General features: G+C 33.0%; 2 protein-coding genes across 10 annotated transcripts in view; both read left to right on the top strand.

Annotated features, from left to right (window-relative positions):
* The window catches only part of LOC128224009 (choline transporter-like protein 2), a 29,974-nt gene extending 24,881 nt beyond the window's left edge, over positions 1–5,093 (top strand). The window contains exon 22 of the mRNA XM_052933589.1: positions 409–5,093. Coding sequence (XP_052789549.1) covers positions 409–577 — 169 coding nt within the window. The 3' untranslated portion in view covers positions 578–5,093. The remainder of the gene's footprint in view (positions 1–408) is intronic.
* Positions 5,094–8,784: 3,691 nt separating this feature from the next.
* Positions 8,785–27,825, top strand: part of LOC128223883 (choline transporter-like protein 2) — a 51,460-nt gene continuing 32,419 nt past the window's right edge. The window contains exons 1-2 of one of the 9 annotated variants that reach the window (XM_052933328.1): positions 16,611–16,887; positions 18,101–18,612. In XM_052933328.1, coding sequence (XP_052789288.1) covers positions 18,489–18,612 — 124 coding nt within the window. In that variant the 5' untranslated portion in view covers positions 16,611–16,887; positions 18,101–18,488. Of the gene's footprint in view, positions 9,020–16,610; positions 16,923–18,100; positions 18,613–21,643; positions 21,731–21,825; positions 21,967–22,981; positions 23,211–23,267; positions 23,411–23,441; positions 23,614–27,825 lie in introns of those variants that run through there. The other 8 variants (XM_052933329.1, XM_052933327.1, XM_052933335.1 and 5 more) reach the window with 8 other exon arrangements.

Raw genomic sequence — 27,825 nt, 5'->3', positions numbered from 1 at the left:
TTTGTTTACCAGGTCACTTCAGATTTTATTTATTTGAATACATGCAAATACATTTAGATTAACATATTTAAATTCTGCAATATTAAAGGGTAATTATTTTATCTTGCTGAAATTCTCAATGTGCCCAGACTAATCAACAAAGTAATATTTGATAGCTTTCGTAAATCAATAATCCTGAATTTCAAGTAATACAATTTAATTCAATAAAAACAGTTTTTCTGGTTTTATTGAAAGAAAATTTTGCATCAAATTGAATATTTGCTGTTTTTTTTATCTTAAATAGATTTGTTGATAAGATTTGGACACAATATATTTTTTATGAATCTCAAGTAACTGAGGATATTCAATGGGTTTTTTTATTGTTAAGGTATCCCAATATGTATTAATTAAAAAAGTATATTTTGCAGGTGTAAGAGTTAAGAGTTCAAATGGTAAGGTAAAACCAAAAAATGAGGCTGCAAATGGCAAACCTCAATCTAAGGGAAATAACACTTATTCAGAAAAACCTAAATCTGCCAAGCCTAAGTCAGCCAGGAAAAATACACCTGTTACAGTGGTTGAAGAGAGCGAGTGGTAGGGTGTGTTAATGTTTGTTGCGTTTTGCTTATCTTATGTATGATCATAATATTTGTAATCGGAAAACTACCTTTACCATCCGTTTTAAATATCACTCCTGTGCACTAACATTTATATAAAACAAAATGTATCTTGCAAAGTTTTGCCCCACTGACGGGGTATGGGGTAACAAAACAGACAGCTGCTGCAAATTTCTCTCTGAGGGAAGTTTTTTCTTTATCTCATATGTCCACATTACTGGAGCATTACATATTTAGTCAAAATAAATTCATGATATGAACACTTATGATACTGCATTTTATAGCCAAATATCAGTATAAAAAGTACCATTATTTCAACCTGTCTGAAACTATTTGTTTGTTAATTTTACCCACAATTCCCACTCTGGGAAAAAACGTTGCATTAAGAACATGTATTTGCTTTTTCAGATATTCGTATTGACAACAAAAACTCTATTTCATTAATTTTATGATTTATATGAATTTTGACTTACAGTGGTGAATAATTCTAAAGCAGGTATAACCACGCACAAATATGACAAGGATAAGGGTCATGGAAGTGATAATGATTATCAAAAAGTAGAAATGGCACCAAAATCTAAATCAAAGAGACCAGTTAATATAACAGCAGATAGCGAATGGTGATGGAGTTTCATGAGTTTTGTGTGTGTGCACATTTATATCATATGATATAATTAGTTTGCGCTTATTAAAACATTTTGTTTTGGTGTTGTTTTTTTAAATTTAATCAGATCTTTTTATTTATATCGTGTTGTTTAAAAAAAGGCAATAATGTTGAGATTCTTTAAACAGGATAAAACAATTATTAAATCAGTGTACAAATGAGATTTCTTTAAATGAATTTGTTACTCAACATTGACATTGCTTTTGTAATATACTTACTAGCTTTGTGATGTGAAGTGTGTTCTAATGTTTTGGTGATAATAAATCAAAGGACATTCCATAATTGAAAAATTATCATTTTTAATTTGTATCTGTAAGATGGAATATATATAATTGTTTTGTGGAGTGTGTTCTAAATTGTTTGTGAACGTTACTCGATGAAATAATTAAAGGGGCTGGGCACCATATGGTCCGAAAATTTGCAAATACATTATTTCCACAAAACAAGCCTATAATTATCAATACGCACTAGTATGAGGCTGATAATACATCATTATACATGATTAAAACGTTATTTTGTCGCTGTCTTGCAAATGTATCATCTGGTGTCTAAACCCTTTAAATTGAGGTTCTGAAAGTTGAATATCATATAATAATTATTTTGAATGTGTATTAAATTGTTTGTGAAAGTAACTTAATGACGTTACCTGATTGAGAAATAAATGCTTAATTCTTATTACATTAAAACTTTTCATTAACCATTTTGGCAGTAGCTGCAAAAATGCATTTGGCTTGGAGAATGTTACATTATTGCAAGATAGAATAAAATAGTATACATATCTATACATATAAATGGGGCGTTGAAAGGGTCAATGCTTGTGAATACTCTTGTCTACATATGTTTGTTTTTGATTACGGTACTATTGTCAATAAAACCATTTGTTCATTTTATATTACCTTTCATTCCCACCATATGAAGACTGTGATATTTTCATTATAATACATATCAAGAAAAGTTCCCATATTTCTATTTCTTTGATTGAAAGGTGCACAATATACAATGATGCAATAACATTGTTTAATGCATTTTCATGGTAATGATTTAAAATTATTTAAAAAAAAAAACAACCTATATTGTGTGCCTTTAATAGCCCCTTATAAATAATTTGAATATTTATTATTTAAATTAGGTTTTTAAACTTCCTGGGTTTTGCATTACATCATTATTCAATGATTTTTTTTTTACGCACATTGAAAACATTTTGTGTTATGTGGTTATGGACTATGTGTTTACATATTTTGAATGCAGATTGTTTTTATAAAATGCATGTAATAAGGAGTCCTTTGTTTTGAATTTCGATTTTATGCCTGATGACCCCCTATAATGTCTTGGTTTCATTTGAAAGGTTTTGATGAGTTAAGAAAGCATAATTTTTATGTAAAATTCTAATGGAAAAAATCATAATCAATTTACGGTTTTTCCTTGAAAGATTGCAAAAAAAAATCATTTGACATCTGATTTCATGTGAAATAAAGAAGGAAAAATATGAACTGCAATAATTTTATCTACATTATTTTTTCGATCAATTATTTTACATACTAGTACATGTATCAGTAATCAGTAGCTTTCAAATGAGACTAAAATTTTACACACCAGGCATCCAAATTAGCATTACGGCATTACAGCCAATTACACTATTAAATGAAAATCTTATTTGTTTATAAGATATCTTAAACAATGCATGTATACATGTGACAATATTCTAAAGATAAAAACAAGAGTAAACTGGTGTGTTCAAACAAAATTATATTATGAAGTTTATTTTTTAATTGTATATCTTTTGCATTGAATGCATAAAACATGTACATCTATGTAAAATTTGATCTACATGTTACTAGAAAAGAAAAAAAAACATACATAAAGATAGTTTAAATTGTAAAACAATACTTGTATATGTACATGAAAAAATAGTACTAAAAAGTATTTACGTTAAATAATATTACGTCTTATGAAGAAGGTATTATTCACAAAAAATAAATAAATGAAAATATCACAATAGTACACTGCATGGTTGCAAAGTAAATGTTATATGAAACGATTTCTGACATTTTAATGAGTTATATTATGAGTGTATGTATACATTTAAATTTAAAACGTGTAAGAGTTTGTGCATTCCAATTTTATATATTTTGTTATACTGTTTTTTGTTCAATTATACACATAGTGGAATCTACAAATTCACATTAGTTTTGGCTGGACCAGAATTTAAGATTATTTGAAGTTGAATGTGTATTATACAATTACTTTGTATTTCTATACAATTTCATTAACTGCCTTGTAGTTTTGTTGTTGTTTTAAAATGTCTTGATTTGGCTTAGTTTTACATTATGACATCATTTCCTGTCATTAAGTCATTAATTGATGTCAAAATTTAATATAAAAAGCTAACAACCTACCAACAGTTTAAAAGGGTGGTAGGAAAACACAAAAAAACTATTAACTTTGGCCTAAGAGATGAAATATTATTTGACCCAACTAGGCCAACTTTGTTTAATATGCTTCTTCTGCAATTGAGAAAAATTTGTACAGAAAGAAGCGTAGATGGATTGTTTTGAAAATACTTTTATACCAAATGATTCTTTTCACATTTCATATTGTATATTTTGAAGGAGATTCCTATTCAGTAATAATAATGCATAGACAGCTTTCAAGATTTTTCTCCATTTTTCAAACTTAACGGTAAAATGAATTACATATAAATATAAAACTTAATGAATTATATTTTCTTACTGAGAAATTGCTTTAAAAATCTGTTGAATATAATCAAATACATGTTGAATTTTGAGTGAAGTTTATTTGTTTAATTTATGAGCTGGAATATTTTCTGTATTCATTAATATATTTTCTTTACTCAGCTCAATTTTACATAATTATGACATCATTGTTTGAAAGTTAAAGTTTAGATATATAGTGGGACATGGACATGTCAATTTCTTGCTTCTACAGTAGTGCCCAAAGCATCTTTAAAGTTTTTTTGTGTTTTTTTTTTTTAAAAACAATCCAAAAATTATTATGTATTTTTAAAACAAAATGTTTTCTTATGCTTTCCAGATTTTTCTGAACTACAGTTTTTTTATGAAGTACAGTTACAAAAAAAATCAATTTTAAAGAATCTTAAGACCAATCCAAGCAGCTTTGTGAATGTGACCCCTGTGACCAATGTGACCAATATGAATGTTTAATTGTTTACAGAAAGTTTCATTTTGTTTACATTTTTATTTGCAATGTATTCTATATTGATGTATTGTTTCATTTGTTTATTTTCTTTGTTTTGATATTTTATGTACATTCTCTGACTTAAGCTTATAGTCCCATTTCAGGACCCATATTCATATAACAACTAGTTTAATATTCTGCTTAAACATATTTTACAACTTTGAAATCAAAGAATATTTTAATTAAAAAATATTCAGCAGATAAAAAAATGGAAAACAAGTATATGTGAATACTCATTTTATAAGTGATTAAAGATTGTTTCATTAATCCGATTTAGAAATAGCAAAATTTCACTAATTCAAAAGTTTACATCAAGTTGTTTATTAATACGGCATTTGATTTTGCATTACTTTGGTTACTTTTATACTTTGATGTATATTTATGTACATGATTTGTGAACACATTGATACAGTCATCATCGTCGTTAACAACTACAAGACCACCTTGAACGTTGTTTGAAATTTATTGTAAAAGTAGGGTTTAGTAATGTGATATTAACTTGTTTTACATTTATCTTTTTGAAATGTATATATAAAATTATATATGCTATATTCCCGAGACTCTTAAGAGAAATCCTTGATCATTTGTGATATTATATTAAATAAACATCTTCTCTACCTCGTTTTGTTTTATCGATGCCATAACAGCAATGTTAAGTAAAATGGTCCATTTGTTTCATCAGGTCATAGCCCAAGTCTTTCAGCACTTTCAGTGCTTTGATTTGTATACATGCAAATACATGGAACGCAATAATCTCAAATATTTGAATGAAAGTTTTACATATTTATAGAACAGAGCTACAGCAATGAATTCCCATAACTCTTCGCTAAAATTTGATTATCCGACGTAAAGAAAGTCAGTGGCACGAGAACGAATATCGGTAAACTACGGTCTTACGAAGACGAAGACACGAACGTACGAAGGCGAAAGGTTGAAGGCGAAGCCAACGAACCCTCCCCTCCCCCTTCGCCTTCGTACCTTCACCCATTTGTCTTCCGTCTACAGGTGCAAGCGTTATAAGTCATTGAAAAAAGATTAACCAGTTTAGCGGTGGAACAGTGAACTATTAATGCAAGGGAAACAACTCAGCCTACAGTTGTACTAACTATGGGTACAAATTGTCTTTCTTGTGCACAGCTGTCCACAACATGTATATATTTAGCTATTTTATTGAACAGTCTAGCAACACAAACATACTAAGACGACATCTGTCTCAGTGGCGGGTCCAGGAATTCAAAACTGGGAGGAAGGGGTCACATGCGGGCGAGAATGTTTTCCTCTCGCCAAATCTAATCATGTTATAGAACTAGAAAAAAACGTATACATGCACCTGTCCCCGTTGATCTAGCCACTGAGTTTTCATTTACAATCATGTACATATGCAAATCAGATTATATAAACAACACACAAGGAATCTATAGCTAGATAGCTCGAAGGCGAAGGAGCAAATGGACGAAGGCTAAGTAGCGAAGGCAAAGACGTGAAAGTACGAAGGCGACGGAGCGAATGGACGAAGGCCAAGACGCGAAAGTACGAAGGCCAAGGAGCGAAGGGGCGAAGGCCAAGCAGCGAAGGGGCGAAGGCGAAGACGCGAAAGCACGAAGGCGACGGAGCGAATTGACGAAGGCCAAGAAGCGAAAGTACGAAGGCAACTGAGCGAAGGTACAGAGGCAAAGGAGCGAAGGTATTATTTCGTATTTTCGCCATCGTATCTTCGCATCTTTGCCGTTCATGATGAGCGGCTTATGGGGTTGACTACTTCAAAGAGATGAACGCCATTTATCTCTATATAGCAGTTAGTTTATAATGACCGAAATGTTTCATAAATATATAAATTGTTTCGTAAATGTAGTCCGCCAGTTGGGTTAGAAAACTTATATTCGCAATAGCTCCCAGTGATATTACATTACAACTAAAGATAAAAATATCGCCTATGTCACGTTCAGTTATATATTGGTTGAAATTCTGCGATATTCTGCGTTTTAAACTTTGATTGGCATATATACTATAAGAAAACCAGCAATACAAATAACTGATATCATTTTGAAATGCCACTTCATAGTCCTCACCATTGAGGAATTACGTTCAAAGTAAGAAGTTTACTTCCATGATGTCACGAAATTTGATAAGCCATTTAAAGGGACATTATCTATAGCAAACGAAAAGAATTGGAGATCAAATACACCTTACACGCTTTACCTGTTTTAGTATATTATTCTTTATTGTTTTCAAACTTTTTTAAATCAATACATATAAAATTTTACCTAATTTCAGATTTGATGATGTAAACTTTGAAGTTACTCGAGCTTCTTAAACCATACCTAGCATTTACATGATTTAGTTTCTTACCATAACTGTTAAAAGGACTTTGTTGTGGCATTCTTTTACGTTTAATGACCAAACCATGGATACATGTTTTCAACCATAGAAATTCGATGTTATCCCTTTACTAGTTAATTGTTCCGAATTGTTGATTGTTTTACTAACTTTAAACATGTTTTTTTATATATTAACATTTGTATATATATATACACAGAGCAAGTGGTTAATTTAGGTTGCTAAGATGGCTGCGTTTTTCTAGAAAGTGTGTCAATTGATATATACCATAATTCCGAAACTTTGGTCTACTTTTGAACAGCTGATACAGACCAGGTCTTAAAGCTGCACTCTCACAGATTGAACGTTTTGAAAACGTTTTATCTTGGAACGAGCAAAATCCATAGAAACCAGTTATATAAGACTGCTGACGAAAAATCAGATCGCTGATTTTTATATTTATGTACAAAAATTGTTGTTTTATGCATTTTTCTTAAACCGTTAGTAACGGTTTAAGCTATTAAACATTTATTTTCGAACGGAAATATGAAAATCTACGATCTGATTTTTTGTCAGCAATCTTTAATCATTGGTTTGCAGATATTTACTCAAAAATTTGCACTTTCCAAGACAAAAACAAAAAAAGTTGTTAAAATGGTCAATCTGTGAGAGTGCAGCTTTAATGGCCAGACCATGGAGACATGTGTTCAGCCATAGGAATTCGATGTTGTCCCTTTACTAGTCATTTGTTCCGAATTTCTTTATTATACAAATGTTTTTTATAAAAATGTTTGAAGTTAATAAGGAAATTCGGAACAAATGACTAGTATAAATATACAGAGCAAATGGTTAATTAAGGGCTAAGATGACTGCTTTTTCTAGAAAGCGTGTATTGATACATAACATTATTCCGAAACTTTGGTCTACTTTTGAACAGCTGATACAGGCCAGGTCTTAAAGTGGCACTCTCACAGATTGAATGTTTTGACAACATTTTGATTTTTTGTCTTGGAACGAGCCAATTTTTGCGAAAATCAATGGAAACCAGTTATTTAAGACTGCTGACAATAATTCAGATCGCAGATTTTTATATATAAGTTCAAAAATTGATAGTTTGTGCATTTTTCTTAAACCGTTAGTAGCCATAAAACATTAATTTTCGAACGGAAATATGAAAATCTTCGATCTGATTTTTTGTCAGCAATATTATATCATTGGTTTGCAGATATTTACGCAAACATTTGCTCTTTCCAAGACAAACAATAAAACAATTTGTTAAAATGGTCAATCTTTGAAATGCTTTAATGGCCAGATCATGGAGACATGTGTTCAGCCATAGGAATTCGATGTTGTCCCTTTACTAGTTAATTGTTCCGATTTTTTTATTAACGTTAAACATGTTTTTATAATAACATTTGTATATACATACAGAACAAATGGTTAGGGCTAAGATGACTGCTTTTTCTAGAAAGCGTGTATTGATACATAACATAATTCCGAAACTTTGGTCTACTTTTGAACAGCTGATACAGGCCAGGTCTTAAAGATGCACTCTTACTCCCAAAAAAGATTTACCACATTTAATAATATTGTGTTAATAGTCCAAAAAGGATGAATAAATGTAAAACAATGAAGATTACCAAGTTTAATTCAAAGGAAATAAGCATAAAACACAGTATTTCTACATTATGAGACTATAGAAGATCAGAGTAAAACTTTAAGCATTCAGGAATCATTTAATATTTTTGCGCTTTCTGCTTTTAAATACACAGTTACAATCTGGTTATAGGTAATTAATATTTTCCATAAATGCATTATTTAGTAAGTAGTTAGAGGTTCAGTCAAAATTGATGTTTGTTATACATGTGTTTGTATTGATTTGAAGTAAGAGTGTCACTTTAAGTCACATGCTTGGCCTTGGTGACATTGTATATATATGAGTCTGATAAAAGCTCAAGCATTATGCCTGTTATCAGTAAAATTCGTTATAACAAAGCCTTGGCTATCGGTATCCATAAATTTATTACAAACAAGGATGTTAAGTTGTGTGATTAATAATTCATTCGAAGGTAGACTGAATAATAATATATGAGGACAGCCTGGGTAGTTGGTTGGTTTTAAAAGATATAATTTAAACTGAGTGTTTCGGGTGTATATTAGTGCCTAAGATAAACAATGGGTAAATCAAATCAGGTTGAAGAGAATATACATCTCAATGAGAAAAAAGGTGAGTCAAATTAGAAAATAAATTGCTAACCTTACGTGATTATGTGCTCGTTTTATTATAATGAAATCACGACATGAATCAGCCCTAAAAATGGTAGCCGCCTTTATGAAGCATAACATCAGCTAAAAATAATTTTGGAATTTGGATTTTAACTTTATATATACAGAACAATTACTATTATAATTTATATTACTTATGTTTCTTTGTTTCAAACCATTTTCACATTTATTTTGTAAACCTATCGTTTATATGTAACATGTATTTATTTTACGAAGATTGTGAAAATTATGTTTATCACTCTCGTTGGCATGGTGTTACGCGAGAGTATACGTGGCATTGCGTTGTCGGGGAAACCCACTTATCCGCAACCACAAACCAAACTCACATAATTATGCGTCAAGGACAGGAATCGAACCCGGAACGCCATGGTAAGAAGCAAGTGTGCTAACCACTGCACAAACAGGTCGGCTTTGTTTTATGAATGCATCTGGAAACTGGAACATTATCTGCTTATTACCTGTGTAATAAGTCATTTACCCGGTCTTTTGAATTGTTTCAATTGAAACCAATGGGTATACATTGTTTTCAAATCGAAATAATAAAAAAACACGCCAAGAAATATCGAAAATTGTGTTCGTCGGTTATACTTCACATAGTAAAACTCACTCAGGTGAATAGCTGTGTTATCTACAAGAGAGGGAGGGTAATTTAATTTACAATGAATCTAGATAGCTTATGCAAATAACGGTAACACGAAACTTAGACTTAACATGCAACCATGAAACTAAATATGGCAATTTAGTCATGTTAAAACATTGTTAGTTACAAGACTATATTTACAAATATAGATGGATTGGTATGACACTGTCAACAAGTACATATTAACAATCTTAAAGGTGTTCTAGTGGTCTACATTATATTGTGTAGACTACCAACTTATTGGACCGACTTATATTTACCGCGTCACCTGATTAAAACCACAAACCGCTGACTGCTGCTTTGCAGAAATAAATTTATTCGAAAACTTGAGAAATACTGCCTTTTCATTGGACAAAATATAAATAATGTTGTCATGACCACTAATTTACACCGATGTTTGACTTTGACCGCTATACATGTACGTAAAGTACGTAAAGTACAAACTCCGCTCTCAATTTCGATATAGTTCAAGATTTGTTGACAGTTTAATGCCAAAACAATGGGAGGAGATGATAAAACCACGACCTTTTCAGCACAATAAGAGTTAAAAAGTTAAGTAAAAGACCTATAACATGGCAACATCAGTTTGGTTTTATCCTGCCCTGGTGTAATAAAATGTATTGTACCGATGGAAATATAAGCTTATAGACGTATCGATGGTGTCAATTCTGCAAACATATGAATAATTGATTGACATAGATAACGGAAATATGTGACATTAACCCAAAAATACATTCATTGATAATTCATGTTAAGAACGGACATGGGTGTACTTAGGCATACCCCGGTTCGCCCGGGCGTACAAATGAATTTTGGTTCCTCCAAAATGGCCAGTGCTTAAACTCGGAATCAAGAACGAAACTCAGTTTTAAGGGCTGTATTTTTTGCAACGTTTATTATGTTACAGTTTATTGTAATTTCTCCGACTGTTGGCCTTCAGAATACTTATAAACGGTCCTTTCAGCAATATAGTCGAAATACAACAATTCCCGTGGTAGGGGATACCCCCCCCCCACACACACACACATACACACTCGCTCTAACCCCATGTTACACGTTGGGTCGAACTAATGAAAGACCTTCACATGATGACAGTATGAGGATACATTTCATAATGCTTCTGGAGTGCCCCTTGTGTAATATACAGATATTGCCGCCATGTTTAGCGGCTGAAGTAAGTGACTGTAACCGTTACAGCGCGAAATCATATTTTTTTTCAAATCATATTTTTGGTTCAATTCATTTAGAAGCTAAAATTCAGTATTGAATGAATTTCAGTAAGCGTTTTATCCGGAGAATCCTTGTCTTCGCACATGTCCCCGCCAATGGGTTCGCCGGATGGATTTGTATATGATCATTGAGAAAGCTCCTATGGTGGTATTCAATATGCAGCTTCTAAAGTCAATCTTATGGTCATACATCATTGACTTCTGTCACATTATTGGTCAGTTATTAATGACAAGTAATCCGATTAGCTACATCGTACCAAGGTTAAATTAAGACCAATATTGAATACCAGCCCTGGCCAAAATGTCCGTTAGCGTCCCATTCATTCACGTAGTCTTTTTAATTTACATGGGTTAGAGGGTTTCATGCGTTGTGTATCCTCTTTACGTAAACTATAGTATATATTTGATTTTAGCGTTTATATTGGAATTTATTAATTAAGTCCAACTTCAACGCAAAATGTATTTTATAGAATATTAAAACAACGGTTTGGTCGTTAAAGCCTTCATGAGGTTGTGTACATGACATGCATGTTAATGTTGAAAGTATGCTCTTTTGTAACGAAATTTGTTTAGACCAAACAAAAACAAAAATTCCGGTAAGCTGCCTAATTCATTTTTAGGCCAGCAAAATGTCATTTATATGTCAGTACCTTCTTATGGAAGCGTATGTAGTATATACTGATATTGTGATTAATGGCAATCAAGTTCAACTAGTTTTGTCGACAAAAGTAAAGTCGACAACATTGATGTCGACATATCCACTCAATAAGTTGAAAGGTCGACGTAACGTCGACAACAAGTCGTGATATAACTCACCAAGTCGACATAAAACAAGTCGACAAACTACTTATTTAACTACTTATTTTGATTATCAGTATGTACAAAATACGCTTTCCAAGCACTTCTACATATACATTTGTATTATATCATCAAGTCGGTTATAAAGTTGTATGAATATATAGGAGTAGATCTTATTGAAGTTTATAAATGGAAAGTTTCTTACACCAGGAAGCATTGTTATATCAGTAAAGATATCGATTAAGCAGTTTGTCTTGTCATAAATTTGACATAAAATATTGATTTATTACTTTTGCAACATCTCTAATGTCGCATAAGGTTTTGTTCTTATGATGTTCTCAAGATGTTTTCTGTACTTGTATTATGTCGACTAGACACATATTATAACATGACACGTGTCAATATTATGTCAGCTTGTTCACAAACTGCAGATGTTGAATTAATTAATGTCGACAAATAATGTTAAACACGTGATTTCTACGTCATTGACTATGTTGACTTAATTTATGTGGACAAAACATGTCAAACACGTGATTTCGACGGTATTGCATATGTTGACTTAATTTATGTGGACAAAACATGTAAAACACGTGATTTCGACGGCATTGAATATGTTGACTTGATTTATGTGGACAAAACATGTTAAACACATGACATCGACGTCATTGAATATGTTAACTTAATTTATGTGGACAAAACATGTTAAATACCTGACATCGACGTCATTGAATATGTTGACTTAATATTTGTGGACAAGACATGTTAAACACGTGATTTCGACGTCATTGAATATGTTGACTTAATTTATGTGGACAAAACATGTTAAACACGTGATTTCGACGTCATTGAATATTTTGACTTAATTTGTGTCTACAGATAAGCTTAAACACGTAACTTCGACGTCATTGAATATTTTGACTTAATTTGTGTCGACAGATGAGCTTAAACACGTGACATCGACGTCATTGAATATGTTGACTTAATTTGTGCCGACAAATATGCTTAAACACGTGACATCGACGTCATTGAATATGTTGACTTAATTTGTGCCGACAAATATGCTTAAACACGTGACATCGACGTCATTGAATATGTTGACTTAATATGTGCCGACAAATATGCTTAAATACGTGATATCGACGTCATTGAATATGTTGACATAATTTGTGCCGACAAATATGCTTAAACACGTGACATCGACGTCATTGAATATGTTGACATAATTTGTGCCGACAAATATGCTTAAACACGTGACATCGACGTCATTGAATATGTTGACATAATTTGTGCCGACAAATATGCTTAAATACGTGACATCGACGTCATTGAATATGTTGACATAATTTGTGCCGACAAATATGCTTTAACACGTGATAAGTTCAAACAAGCAGGAAGCTATGGACGCGAATGTGAAGCATTTTTTTATCAGTTATTGAGAAAAATATTGATCACGGAGTTGCTTGCTGATTGTTTTGTAATACACCTGTTATTAAGTGTAGATTTATTTTATTTATTACAAACTACTTGTGCTGCTGATTTATATTGTAATAAACATGACAATTTATGTTATTTATTACATATGTAATAATCTCCGTTGTTGCATTCAGTACCGTGCATTCTGTATAACATATTATTCTATACCCCTTGAACGTTCATATATTTGTTTACAAAAGTTAGTCCTACTCTTCTGATAGTAACTTAGTAACAAGGGAAATAAACACATAAACAATGGCTATCCAAGCTTTGAACTGAAACCGCAACAAATGAAAAGGTTGTCAAACACCGTGTGTGTTCCAACCGAACTTAAGTATACTGTAGTCATTTCAAAGCATTATAAAATATGAAAAATAATGAAGACGGATAACATCATAGGAGAAAGCTGTCCGGGTATTAAACTGTATGTTGGCCAATATTTATGAACAAATGTTCTTGAGAAGTATCAGCTGAATCGTGGTACTCGACAATACTAGTAAAGGAACGATATGGGGTAATTTAATTTTGAGGCATTACTAAATTTCTATAAATATTATTAATCATCGATAGAGTTATGCAATCGTAACAACTCGGCCATCTCCGGCAAGCTTCGAGATAGACTGTTGGATACTGGCCGAGGTTTTCCGATTGAGAGTTAGGGTATAGTAGCAACACCCATTCATTAAATTGTAGGTTTATTCGTATGTTTGGTCCATTAACTTTTATGCCATCATTTTTATCTTCCGTATCGCCTAGCTTAACAGTGGAAACTACCAATTTATTTCAATTCAACCTAGATGCCTTTTTTTGGAACCCGCCCTTTAAGCTTTTAATTCCAAAACGAAAACATCATTCTTAAACAAACATTAAATTGCAAAATTGATATATCGAAAGATAATATGATTTATCAGGAAGTTTTGTCCTAACCTCTTAACTTTTAAACTGAACATGCTGAAATGAGAATGTGTTATCTCAAACCAAAGTACGGATCTTCCCAGGGTGGGAATCGGTATGCACTAGCGGATGCAGGGCGGGGGGCACACACGGCGCGTGACCCCCTTAAATCGACCATGTTTACATTTTATGTTATTACCGATAAAAACTGTAATAAAATACGCTCAAAATGCACCATTTCGGACGAAAAATTGTTCAAATATTCTGGGGGGGGGGGGGGCACCAAAGCCCCCTGCCACCATTTTAAACCAAATATATTCTGGTTCTGAGGTGGTATGGCTGGGGGGGGGGGGCGAAAGTCAAAAGGTTACGCGCCAAAGTTACGCCCCATCTAACGTCAAATCCTGGAGCCGCCCCTGGTATGCATCATAGGTGGAAGTATCGGTCATGGGTGGATTATACAGAACACAAAAAAGAAGTATATAGCTTATACAACACAAACATGTATTCATAGCAGAGGCATTTATTATCGAATTTCAATAGTTTTTGTAATATATATACAAAGTTTTTTCACCAATTTATTCTCTTTTTTTCTAGCATTTCTACATGCTTGGACATTCTGTATATTAACAACTCAAAATTGAAATTGAAACTGGTAGATATTCTGGTACTGCCAGAGCTGATAGAAAATGTAAATGTTGTTCTTCAAATAAGATAGAATACGAGTACCATTTCATGTTAGGTTGTACACTCTACAATAGACTGAGACAAACATACTAGGGCAACACCTCCTGGCCTTCTTTAAATCTATTAAAATCTGTATGACTAGACAAATCAACTAGTAAACTACTAAATACTGTAAAAATTATCAATTTTGCAATCTACCCTGGAACTTTATTTGTGTTTTTGAATATAATGTAATAATTAGTATAAACGATGTATAACTTGACTGTCTCATTAGTGTGTTGTTGTCCTAAATTTCACGTGTAGAATTCGCACGTGTTAAGCAATGTCCTTCTCTATTGACACGTTGTGGTCCATACTGTCCAGTTTGGTCACGTGATTTTATGGCCTGATTCACGCATCCTCGTCGTGCAGCTACGAAGAATGTTCATAACTTTTGCTTCAACTGTTTATATACAGTTAACAAGGCATTGAATTCCACTCTGACATTCAGGACCCAATATCACGTAAATACTTAAAGTCAAATCTAAATCTTAATCTCGACTCATTTAACCACATAGCATCAACCGCGTTTAAAAATCATATATGTTTATACAGCTTTCACATAGTAAATGTTGCTTAACGCCTTTGGTCAAAATTCCAATGGATAATATTCTACCACCAAAAACGTTTTGAGTACAATTCATTGTTTTTTTAATAATTACTCATTGACAAGTATTTTTTTGCCCTAGAATTACTAGAGTAGTTTTCTTTAAAATATTGGCATTTTTATCAACACATTCTATGTGAAAATAAGTTTTTAAAAGTATAAAAACATGCAAGATTTTGAATCATACTATGATTTTATAAAATTGAGTTGAGATTCAGATTTGGTTTGAGTATTTTTGATATCTGAGGTCATGGACTGTGCCATTCTGGTAGCCAAGACCGTTTCACCCTTTGCCTAAAATACCTAAACATTTTAAGTAATAGAGAACAATTTGGGAGCACAAACCTGCGTTTTCCTAGCAGAGCTTAGATTTGTGAAATATTAAACTTTTATTCCCATCTTATGCACTAGTCAATTGTAACCACGGCGCTCCCAGGTCCGGGGGCATACCGGGGATAGCCTAGAAAATGGGCCGTGTTTTCACCTTCCAGGTGGCCCCGCAGTGTCTGGTGAATGCGGTGGTTTTGTCTTCGCGCCAAAAATAACGGGGGGGGGGGGGGGGGCTTAGCTAGGGTCCCTAGGGTACTGGGGCATATTGGGTGGGTTTTTTAAACCAGCAGTTCGTTCCCTCAGGGCGGGGATTTAACCCGGGCTTGACTGGACCGAAAGTCAAAGTCCCCGCTATTCCCCGGACCTAGGGTAGCCGTGGTTACCAATTGATTGGTGCATTATACAGATTATTTAAACGTATATATATGTATACATAATCGATGCGAACTTACACTCGTTTGGATAAACATTCGAACAATTAATAAAAATCCAAAAAACGACACGTGCTGTCGATAGCTATACTGTAGCTAATGACGCTTAAAGTCCAAGCATAAATTTGTTTTTAATGTTTTAAGATTGGTAAAGTTTACATAGTCTTTTCTGATCATACAATACTTTTCAATACCATTGACAGAGAATTTTATGGTCCCAGCATATCAGGCACATTAATTAATTTCTTTATCATATAAATAATGCTTAATAAAGGTGCTGTCAAATACACCACACTATCACCATACAACGTACCAATCGGAACACCTCGGACATTATCCAACGTACGTGAAAGCGTTACGTAGATCCAGTGACAGGTAGACATTTAAAAATAGCACAGGGAAATACCTGTGTCGTAAAGTGAACTTAAAAGTATGTCGGTGACATAGAGATAAATATTGACTTTGCGGTTCTATTTTGCGATGCTTTGAGTTTATTGATCCAAAATGTTAACTGCATGTTAAATGCTTAAAACAAAGTAACACAGTGTGAGTGTTATTGGATACGAATTAAAGTTGTGATATCTGTCAACTACGGATTACATTCAATTAAGGTCAATTAACGTTCATTAAAAGTGTAATTATATACGTATACGCAGAAGAAAGTTATGTAGCTGTGTTAAGGTAAAATCTGGAGCACGTTTGCATTTTAAAAACATGTACGTATAAGTTGCTGTACAACGCCTACCTTTAAACTATTTAAGGATTTTATTTACAGCGGATAATATTTTTTGTTTACATGTTATCTGTTCATGAGGGGTCGTCTTGTGTCACGACGTCTGAATCATTGATAATGCTCGTATGTGAAGGGTTTAGCAACATGCATATCAAATCATTCAAATCTCTTACTGTATATGTATTAAGTGTTGAAGTACGTATTCATGAATGTTGTATGCAGAAATAAGCTCGGTTGAATACTATACATGATGGATTCGTTATACTTTCGCACAGCTCGAGTATTTATAGAGTGTGACATTTATGTCAACATACGCAGTAATAAATAATTGGTCATTTTTTCAATTTTATTAATTTCCAAAATAATAAAGTAAATGTTTATAACTAACAAAGAGATTATAAAATTCACGTCTGCAATATCATGTTACACTGTAAATATTTTATTAGAACTACTGATGACCTCTGTATAAAGGGACTCGTCCATTGTTTATAAAATGCACATTTTATGGACTTTTTTATATTACGAAATAAAGTGTGGCAAAGTATAAGGAGTATCAAAACTAAGATACTGACGGCTGGAACTATTAAACAAATGCTGACATTTGCTCAAATATTGTCTTTGAAGTCCACAATTTTGAAACTTTCAAAATTGTGGACTTCAAAGACAATATTGCGTTGCAAACGTTATTCAGCAAAATGCTGTAACGTTATAGGTTGATTGACGTAATCACGTGATGCTACCAATGTTTTCAATAAAAGTTTAAATATCCGTTAACATAGAATGAGTCACTGAAGGCAAATGAATAAAGCATCGTTTTCCTACTTAATTTCTTGACTGTACCGGCTTTGGTTCGCTCTCTTCTTCAACCAGGTATTTTCTGAAAGTTCGGTATTAAAGAATAAAATAAATAAGATGAATTGCGGGAAAGTAATTTTGGTGCCAAAACGTGAGCGAGTCCCTTTAAAAAGGCTTTGATGTTGATGTTACGGTTGTAAAAGGATAGTAATTGTGTTTACTTTATGTACATAAGTTCATTTATTAACCGTATAGTATATATACTAGGCTTTCACGGGGTGTTTCACACGATGATCAGTTGTAGTCAATGTCCAAAGGCAAATATATGTATATATAATATATATAGTCATACCATTGTTGTTAAAGGAACAATTGAAGATTTTCCTAGAAATGATCATGTATCAACGCTGACTAAACACCAATCACTCAAAACCAATGCATTGGTTGGTCGAATCTAAGCGAACGTGTTTTGTAACTATTTGATGAATTAGAACGGATTATAAAAGTTAATACACACACTTTGAAAATCACATTAAAGTACGTGAAGCAAATCATTCACTGATCGTGCACGAGAACTCAAGGACGCGGATAACACATGGGAAAACAAATAGCGTTTTATATAACATGTATGAAGTCAACTTTGAATTGTAAAAGGAACTGAATCATACTAGGAGATTTAACATACATTTGATTGTTAAGGGTTGAAAGGACTAGGCCCTGCGAAAAACATTAGACTAGTCTTCTATTACCGGCTATGGGTCGGCGCCAAAACAACAACTCTGAGCACGTGGAAGTGGAAGAGTTCCATCCGCTAAACGCGGAGGCCGCGGGGGACGAACAGCCCGAGGGTGGGGACAAGCAAAAGGAGGAACTGTACGGTGAGTTGGAATTGTCGAGTAGTTCACACTCCCCTGTTACCTTCGTTCATTGAAGCGAGTTATATTGTATGAGCTATACCATTCATATTTTTGTGAATCAAAACTAGATTGCTGGACAACAGCGCAACATGAATTTTGCTGTCAAAACATTAATTTCTTAGTTTAACCAATATTGTAAGAGGTTGTGCGCCCTTTCTCCGGGAGCTCTAATCGTATGGTGGCGGGTTGAGGAGTTCCAATAAAGAAATGGCTATATATAGTCTCAAATGGTGTATTCTTGCGGATTCTCTGCATACTTTATCGACCATTTTTCAACATGAAAATGGACATTTCTTTTCTTTTTTGAGGGGGGATGGTGTGGGGGAGGTGGTTTGTGTGTGTGTGTGGGGGGGGGGGGGGGGGGTGCTCCCCTCCCCTTGGATCCACTTGTGCATTTATACATGCTAACTAGACGGTTTTTTCTTGCTAGTATTGAGTATGCCGAAAAGAGTAGCATTTAGTCGCCGCTGTGTTTGTCCGGCATTCCGTCCGTCCACTCGTTGGTCATTCCGTCCGTCCGTCCGTCCGTCAGCCCGATCGTCCGTCAAAATCTTGTCCGGAGAATATCTTAAAAACAACTACTAATGGGTTATCCCCCATGCATGTCCTGGCCATATCTTGGAAAGTTCACATGGGATTTTAATGAAACTTGAAATATAGATAAATGGCGATGAGAGGGAGTGAAGTACAAAAGGAAAAGTATCCTTCCCAACATGTTTCATGGCATAATATATGACAATAGGGGAAGTAGAGTATCCAAGAATAATAACTAGCATATTTAGTTATCTACTCTTAGCCTCATATTTTCCATAATGGGTGCTTGTTCGAGCCGTATCTTGGAATGCTGTAAAGGGATTCAAATGAAGCTTGTCATTATCCCATCACTTACCGACGTTACCTTCACCACTTCATCTTGTAATGCACCAGTCAATTGTAACCACGCCCCCCAAGGTCCGGGGGAATAGCGGGGACTTTGACTTCCGGTTCAGCCAATCCCAATCTCCGCCCTGCAGTAACAAACTGCTGGTACAACCCCCGCCAAATGACCCTGCACCCCGGGGACATCCTAGGTTGAGGTTAGATAACTCCATGTTATTCTTTACACAGATTATGGCCCCTGATTGACTATGAAACTTAGGTTAAATTTTAGGGCAGGTTGGGATATTTATAAATAACTTCTATACCCTTTGTTCAATTGACTTAATACTTCACACAGTTGTTCAGGACCATCACACAATGAGGTTACATAACTCCATATTATCCTTAATACAAGTTATGGCCCCTGATTGACTTAGGTTAAAGTTTTAGGGCGGGTTAAAGTTTTAGGGCAAGTTGGGATTTTCACTTTAGACTCCAATACCGTTCATTCAATTGACTTAATACTTCACACGGTTGTTCAGAGCCATCACATAATGAGGTTAGATAACTCCATATTATCTTTTATGCAAATTATGGCCCCTGATTGACTATGGAACTTAGGTTAAAGTTTTAGGGCAGGTTGGGATATTTATTAATAACTTCTATACCCTTCATTCAATTGACTTAATACTTCACACAATTGTTCAGGACCATCACCCAAAGTGGTTACATAACTCCATATCCTTAATACAAGTCATGGCCCCTGATTGACTTAGGTTAAAGTTTTAGGGAAGTAAAAGTTACGGGCAAGTTGGGATTTTAATAAAAAAAAACTTTTATACCTTTCATTAAATGCACTTAATAAAATTCAAAATTATTTACGACCATCTTACAACAAGAAACAACTCCATTTTAACCCTAAATACAAATTATGTCCCTTGAATATATGTATATATATATATATATTTTAATTTCTTTTGAAAGGCACATTTTTACATTCTTAACCAGTTTTTTACCAAGGGAAAACAAGGAGGGCTATATGGCCTTTGAATTATTATTATTTTTTTTTAATTTTATTTTAATTTCTTTTGAAAGGCATATTTGTATATTCTTTACCACATTTTCATAATGGGAAATCAAGTTATTTGAATGACTTGCGTCATTTTTCGAGTGGTGGAAGGGCAGCATCAAAGTCACCTTATGTATTGAATAATTTTAGTTAGGTTTGACATAAATAGACCAAACTTGGTAATATTACATTGTTATTGTATTCACTTCTAAGTCAAAGCGCGCTGTCTTACGGCAGCTCTTGTTTATTTCATTGCTTGACGTCGAAGAAGTTTTTAATATCAAACCTGCCCATATCTTCTTTTTTTTTGTATGATTTTTTTTTCAACTTGTGTATATTGATGTCATTCACCTTCAACCAGAACATCAGTGTATTACAATTTCTGCCTTTTCATAGAAAATGGGCGTCTGTGGAGCATCCATCGATTCCAGCGATTCGTTTATTTTGTTTTTAAAGTTGCACCGTTGTATTATGAACAGAACAGAACAGACCAGAACATTTATTGTTAACTTGAACATATACAGTTTATCGTTATTACAATAACATAACACATGGCATGGCAATAGTTGATAAATGCGAGAGTGCATTATACATATATACATACATAAATTATCAATGATTTCAACATGTTAAAATCAATAAAGTTAAGCATTATTATTCAAAGCTTTATATCGTATTATTATGTAGACGTTTCCTTTACGGATGGTTGATTCAATACATTGGGTCCTCGGGCGTTAGGACAAAAAAACGCTCGTCAACGTATTTACGATTTTCTTTTAACCAATATTATGGAAACCATAAACGAATATCATAACTCTTATGCTAAAAGTGTTCGTGTGACATCTGTTGCAGTTATTGATCCCTTTCGTATTATCATATACACAATATAAATAATGAACTTGTCAGCGTTTTATTAATTAATATTGGAACAGAGGTACTGTGATAACTTGAGGTAGTGGTCAATCAAAAAGTAAACGGAACTGGTTGATGTTTAATTATATTTTCATGAATAATTTTTATTGTTCAGGAGTAAGATACTTTTAATATTATGAGCAGTGTATAAATTAAGATAACACAAACAAATATCTGCGAAATTGCAACAAATGAAGACCGTTTTTCAATATGAAGACGGTTACGACTCAGACGATGAACGTAAGTGGAAATTTATTTAGTTTCCTACACTTTGACCAACGTACGTTTTACGCAGTAACTCCCCTTTGTTTCAAAACTGCCATTGATGAAGATGGGTTGAACAGGTGCTTAGTAATTTAGTGAAATGTATTAAAAATCACTGTGATGTGTTATTTGAATCAAATTGGTTATGAATATAGCAAAAAGTGTTTTGTTGGGATTAGTTCATGACTGTGGTGTATAATTTACAAAATCAAGTAAAATACTGTTATTTACAATTTAACCTGAAAATGAATTCTTTGTTTACCTGTGTTTAAAGTGTAAATTTATACGGGTTAATAAAAGCCGGTGTTTTTATATTAAATTTGGTGTTGGAATTATGCGTAATTGTTTTTGTTTTTTTGATAATACTATCACATTCTTATATTTATTGTTTGAAAATTTTAACTTCAAAATTTACTAATTTAGGATTTAGAATAAAATAAAAAATTTTTAGTTCAAACATGGTTTTCAGACACAAAACTTAATTCTTTCAAAATTAACATCTTGTTTAAAAAAAAATACTTAAAAATTAAATAAATTTAGGATGTAAAATGAAATAAAAAATGTAGTTCAGGCAAGCATTACATACACTTTCAAAATTAACATCTTTATACCAATTTGGCAATACCTTGAAAAAATGCACCGAATTAGAAAAGAAATAAACCATGTTTTTATTTCTGAAGTTGGGGTAGGATGTCCAATGATGTGTGATAGAAATGTACATGTGTTACTCAGGACAATCCCAGCAAAATAGGGTATCGTTACAATCTAAAAATAAGAATATTGAGTAACCTCTTGTGTAATGATGTTTTAAACCTCATGCCTTGGCTTTATTTACAAAGATATTTATAGAATTTATAAATTTATATCTTGCAATAATAAATTGAATCATGATTAAAAGAAATAATGTTGAGCTGTTCACTCTTGGTAGCAAACCTATGTATTCTGTATTTTACACGTCAAGCACACCTCTTGTGTTTGAAAAGTTGAATGTGTAGAATGCATCCTTCATAAACCATCAGTTTTATTTACTTTAAAATAACTTTGATCGTGTCTGTTTATTCAGACTATCCTTAAATGGCCTCTGGCATTAGTAATGACGAGTAAGATATCGTCAAAAAATAAATTGACTCTGTGTTCAAGATCTTAATTTAGAAGGAAATGACCGCTACTTGGTTAAATGTCATTAGGAGTAAAGCATGCGTGATGCTGTCTATATACACATCAAAACATCTACAGCTGTATTGTGATTAAATCAAAGTACACTAGAATTTATTTCTGATCAGTGATCAGTAAGTCAGATAGAGAAAAGTTTGCCAGCCATGTGAACTTTAAATGCTCTATTTAAACTGGAAATGTAGGGGGTTTTTTAAACGAAGGATTACCAATGTGGAACTGGTTATTTGAATGATAATTTGGATATGGATGACCAACCTTTTGGAGTGATATTTGACAATTTGTACATGGCTTCTTTAAATCGGATTCATATTTAAACACTTGATATTCATGTTATTGTATTATTAGTTTATATTAGTAAGGTTTCGTGACATTCATACATGTATGATTCAGTTGATGAATAACTCGTGTTGACATTGGTTTAAGTGCAGCAACTTTGCTTAGTTCCTGTATATTTTAAAATACGACCAAGTACAAGTACATGTATGTGTATAATTATGTGTGTTTAAAATTGGAATAGAACTATCTTTTTCATTGTGAAAATCAGGAGAGTTTTCAGTTAATCTGTGGTGAAAATATAAAAATATTTTTATCACTTAAAACTTGAGTAAATGAAAAAAAAAGCTGAAACATTTAAATTGTTAAAGGTGTAAAGGATGTATGTCTTGTTAATATGACAAACCAGTGTAAGATCAGATCTTTAATTTTTTAAAGTGACTCTTATTCAAAATCAATACATACACATTTATAACAAAGATAAATTATGAGTGATAAACCTTTAACTACTTACTAAATAATGCATTTATGGAAAATATAACCTACTGATAACAAGATTGTAACCGTGTATTTAATAAGAGAAAACGCCAAAATATTAAATGATTGGTGAATGCTTAAAGATTTACTGTGGTCTACTATAATTATATTCTCATAAGGTAGAATTGCTGTGTTTTCTGCTCATTTCTTTTAAATTAAACATGGTATCCTTCATAAGAACCATTATTTTTGACATTTATTCACCCTTTATCGGTATATTAAAACAACTGTATTAATTTTGGTGAATCTTATTTGGAAGTAAGAGTGCATCTTTAATGCATAAATGTAGCGTTTCCATCTTTTCATTTATACTGGATGCTGACATCATCATAGTTCCCATGTTCAGAGGTTTTATAGCATCTATTAAATACCAGTGATTATGCAGGGGGAAATTCTGAGCCTGAATATTGATATATATATATATATAGCTGGTTAGAGATAGTTTCTTATAACATAAACATTATGACCAATGTAGGGAAGTATTAGTAGGTTAATTGCATATTTACAATCAGAATGTGTCATAAAATTTGTTCTGGGTTTATTACCATCAGTAATAAAAAAGGATTTGTTTTGGTTGTATAGTCCGGAATTCATATAAACTGGATATAAGTGCACCTCTACTTTAGATTGAAAGATAGCATTATTAATTCTACTGTTGTATAATGTTAAGTACATTGAAGGAATTATAAATTGTTCAGAAAATTGTTGGCATTTGTGAATTGCAGTTGTGGTTTAATACAATGAACTCAAGTGATTATTAGTCTGTATATATACATTAACAAACTGTTAATTATCTCACATTTATGTATAATAAGTTCTGGTAAGGAAGAAGCTGGAAGTAACTGTTGTGTTTTTAAATAAGGCCAAAAAATGGTTTGGTTAGTGTTACATCCTTTTCGATCACAGGTAGGGTAGGTTGGCTTTTTATTTTTTTATGAGGCTTTATATAAGAGCGCTACTGTCGTCATTGAAGAATGATGTTAAACGTTTTAACAAACTATAAAAAGGGTGGGGTCAGGTAACCCGAACCAAATGTTGTTGTTTTTTAGGCCTAAGAAAAAAATAATATGTGGTTTTCACAAATTGGGAATTTGGTGAGGGTTGGAAACCCTGTGACAGGTGAACCATGCCGTTGCACTCCATTTCTCATTGAATGGGGTCCCAGCAGCCCATGGGTATCAAACAGTGAAGGGGAATTTTATTCAACCAGTTGTGAATTTAAATATAATTGAGTTTAACAATAGATAAGATGGAAATCCATTAGTTTCAATCTTAGTGTTTATATTCATGTCTCAACTGATGGGATTAACAGTCGGATTCTGATTTAACCATTTTAAAAGCTTTGGATGAAAAACAACTGCCAGCTTTTCATTTAGTTATGATTTGGTTTTATTAAGTTGGTTATTTAGTTGTATTTGCATGCCACCTTGCAAGTTAAGTGTGTCAACACAAAGATGGTTATTATTTATTTTTGTTTTACAAAACTTAAAATAAGCTGCATGTTTTAATTTTAAAAATGGTAGGAATATAAACAAGTATGTAGGTAAAAATATTTCGTCAATGTTGCTTAATTCAAACTGTATCTTAAAGCATTTTGAAGAATGATAGCCGGTTTGGAACTGTTTCAAGCTTTGCTGATAAGCCCAGTCCAGATGTATAAAAAAACACACAGATAACATTGCCAACTGGCACAAAAAAAGTTAAATATCTGAAAAGATTCAGTTAGTTGATTCCAGGTTTTGTATTTTATAGCCAGCTGCAGATAAAAATAAATCATTCAGAAAATTAAATTTTATTTTTAAGAAATACCTTAGGGTAAATAATATTGATATGAGCATGATGAAAAAAATAACACTACTGCAATATCTTTGTTACTATAATTAAATCAGAAATGGCAGCAGCTTAAAAGCCTATGTATTTAAACAAAGTTGAAAAAAGACTGCAATTTTTTTTCATTTTTGAGGGAAAATATAAACAATGTGCTGCTTCATTGATATATATGAAATTTGAAATATAAGTAAATTGTGTCTCAGTTAAGTTTGTTTAACTTTGTGTCTTTTTTAAAGGAACTCTCAGTGGTTATATGTCTTCAGGTTTCTTTAATTTTTTGTTTCGAAATTTTATCAACACTAACCACACATTAACTGGCAGATATTATTTTAGCAGACTTTTACAAATCCAAGCCTTAAATCATTAAAATTTTAATAGCAATACGAAAGTTTTTATCAAAATGGAGCATTTTCTGTCAAATAGTTATTCACAAAAAAGCTCTATTTTTAAAAGAAAAGAAGCAAATTTTTTCACATCTATCAAGTCCATTTATTTCCATGTGTTTTTTTTTTCTTCATATCTGACAATCCTTTGCTCAATTAAAGCTGCCCTCTCACAGATTGAACATTTTGACAACTTTTTAAATTTTTGTCTTGGAACATGCCAATTTTTGCGAAAATCCATGGAAACCAGTTATTTAAGACTGCTGACAAAAAATTAGATCACAGATTTTTATATTTAAGTTCAAAAATTGATGTTTTATACATTTTTAGCTCTACTGGCCAAAGGCCAGAAGAGCTTATGCGATGGTAATGTGTACGTAGTATGTGCATCCATGCGTCTGTGCGTTCGTGCGTCCGTGCATCTGTAAACAATTGCTTGTGAACACGATACAGTCTTCAGTTCACAATTCTGATTGTATCTCGATGAAACTTGTACAGTATCTAGATATCCATTAGAGCTTGGTTCCTTTCGAAAACCAGCCAGATCCTCCCATGCATGCCTAGATTATGGCCCTTGATAGTATAAAAAAATGCTATTGTGTAAACAATTGGTTGTGAACGCGATACAGTCTTCATTTTTGATTGTATCTAGATGAAACTTGTACAGTATCTAGATATCCATTAGAGCTCAGTTCCTTTCGAAAACCAGCCAGATCTGCCCATGCATGCCTGGATTATGGGTCTTGAAAGTATAAAAAATGCTATTTTAAGCTAAGTCCATTTTTAGCCAAGTCTACATGAGCGATGTCTATTTTTAGCCAAGTTTACTTGTAAAGTCACAATTGCTTGTGAAAGTTTGTTCAAATTATGCCCCTGGCGTCATTACTGCCCCCCCCCCCCCCCCCACGGAAATTGTCCTGCAAGGGACCAGTGCGGCAAATGCAACGACCTCGGCAAATGCAAACGACCTCGGCGACGTTGGCGGAGGCCCAGGAAAGAGTTCTTTTTTTTTTGTAAGAGACAGACTCTCCCCCCCCCTTAAATTGGGATATGTTAAAAACCTTTTTGTCTGAAACCACTATGCAAATCCTTGCTATTTTGAACAAGGCTTTATTTAGTGATCCACTACCATGGTTGTTCAAATTATGCCCCTTGGGTCAAAACTGGCACTGCCCTGGGTGTCACAATTTTCATAGAGACTTATTTAAGAAATATTTTCAAAATCTTCTTGTTTCAAACCACAAGGCCCATACCTTTGATATTTGTTGTGGAGCATCATATGATGCAATTGAAAACATTTGAAATAATGCCCCTTGGGCAAAAGTTGGCCCCACCCCTTTTGACTTACTTATTAATTTACAGTAATGAAATTTTGACCATGTGAACAGTTTTGCAAACAAGCATTAGTTTTGTCCTCGGATGTCCTTGACTTTGACCTTTGACCGACTTTATTTTTAAAGCTACAGAAATGAAATTTTGACGATGAGTACAGTTTTGAAAGCAAATATTTTTTACTCTCAGATTACCTTTACTTGGCACATATTAAAATAGTTCATGCAACTAATCTGCTTACAACACTTCCTGTCCTCAGATGTTGAACGTGCAGCGTATTCAGCTAAATCAAACACTAAAAGTGAACTATATATTTGTTGCCTATTACTCAAACACACATGCTCTGGATTGAAAATGACCACAAGAGCCATGCCAGTAGAGCATAGGCCCTTTTGGGCCTCTTGTTCTTAAACCATTAGTAACGGTTTAAGCCATAAAACATTAATTTTTGAACAGAAATATGAAAATCTGCAATCTGATCTTTTGTCCGCTATCTTTTATCATTGGTTTGCAGATATTTACGCAAAATTTTGGTAAAAA

Source organism: Mya arenaria, chromosome 17 (genome assembly GCF_026914265.1).
Source record: "Mya arenaria isolate MELC-2E11 chromosome 17, ASM2691426v1".
Classification (NCBI taxonomy): Eukaryota; Metazoa; Mollusca; class Bivalvia; order Myida; family Myidae; genus Mya; species Mya arenaria.
This window is presented reverse-complemented; position numbering and strand designations above follow the sequence as displayed.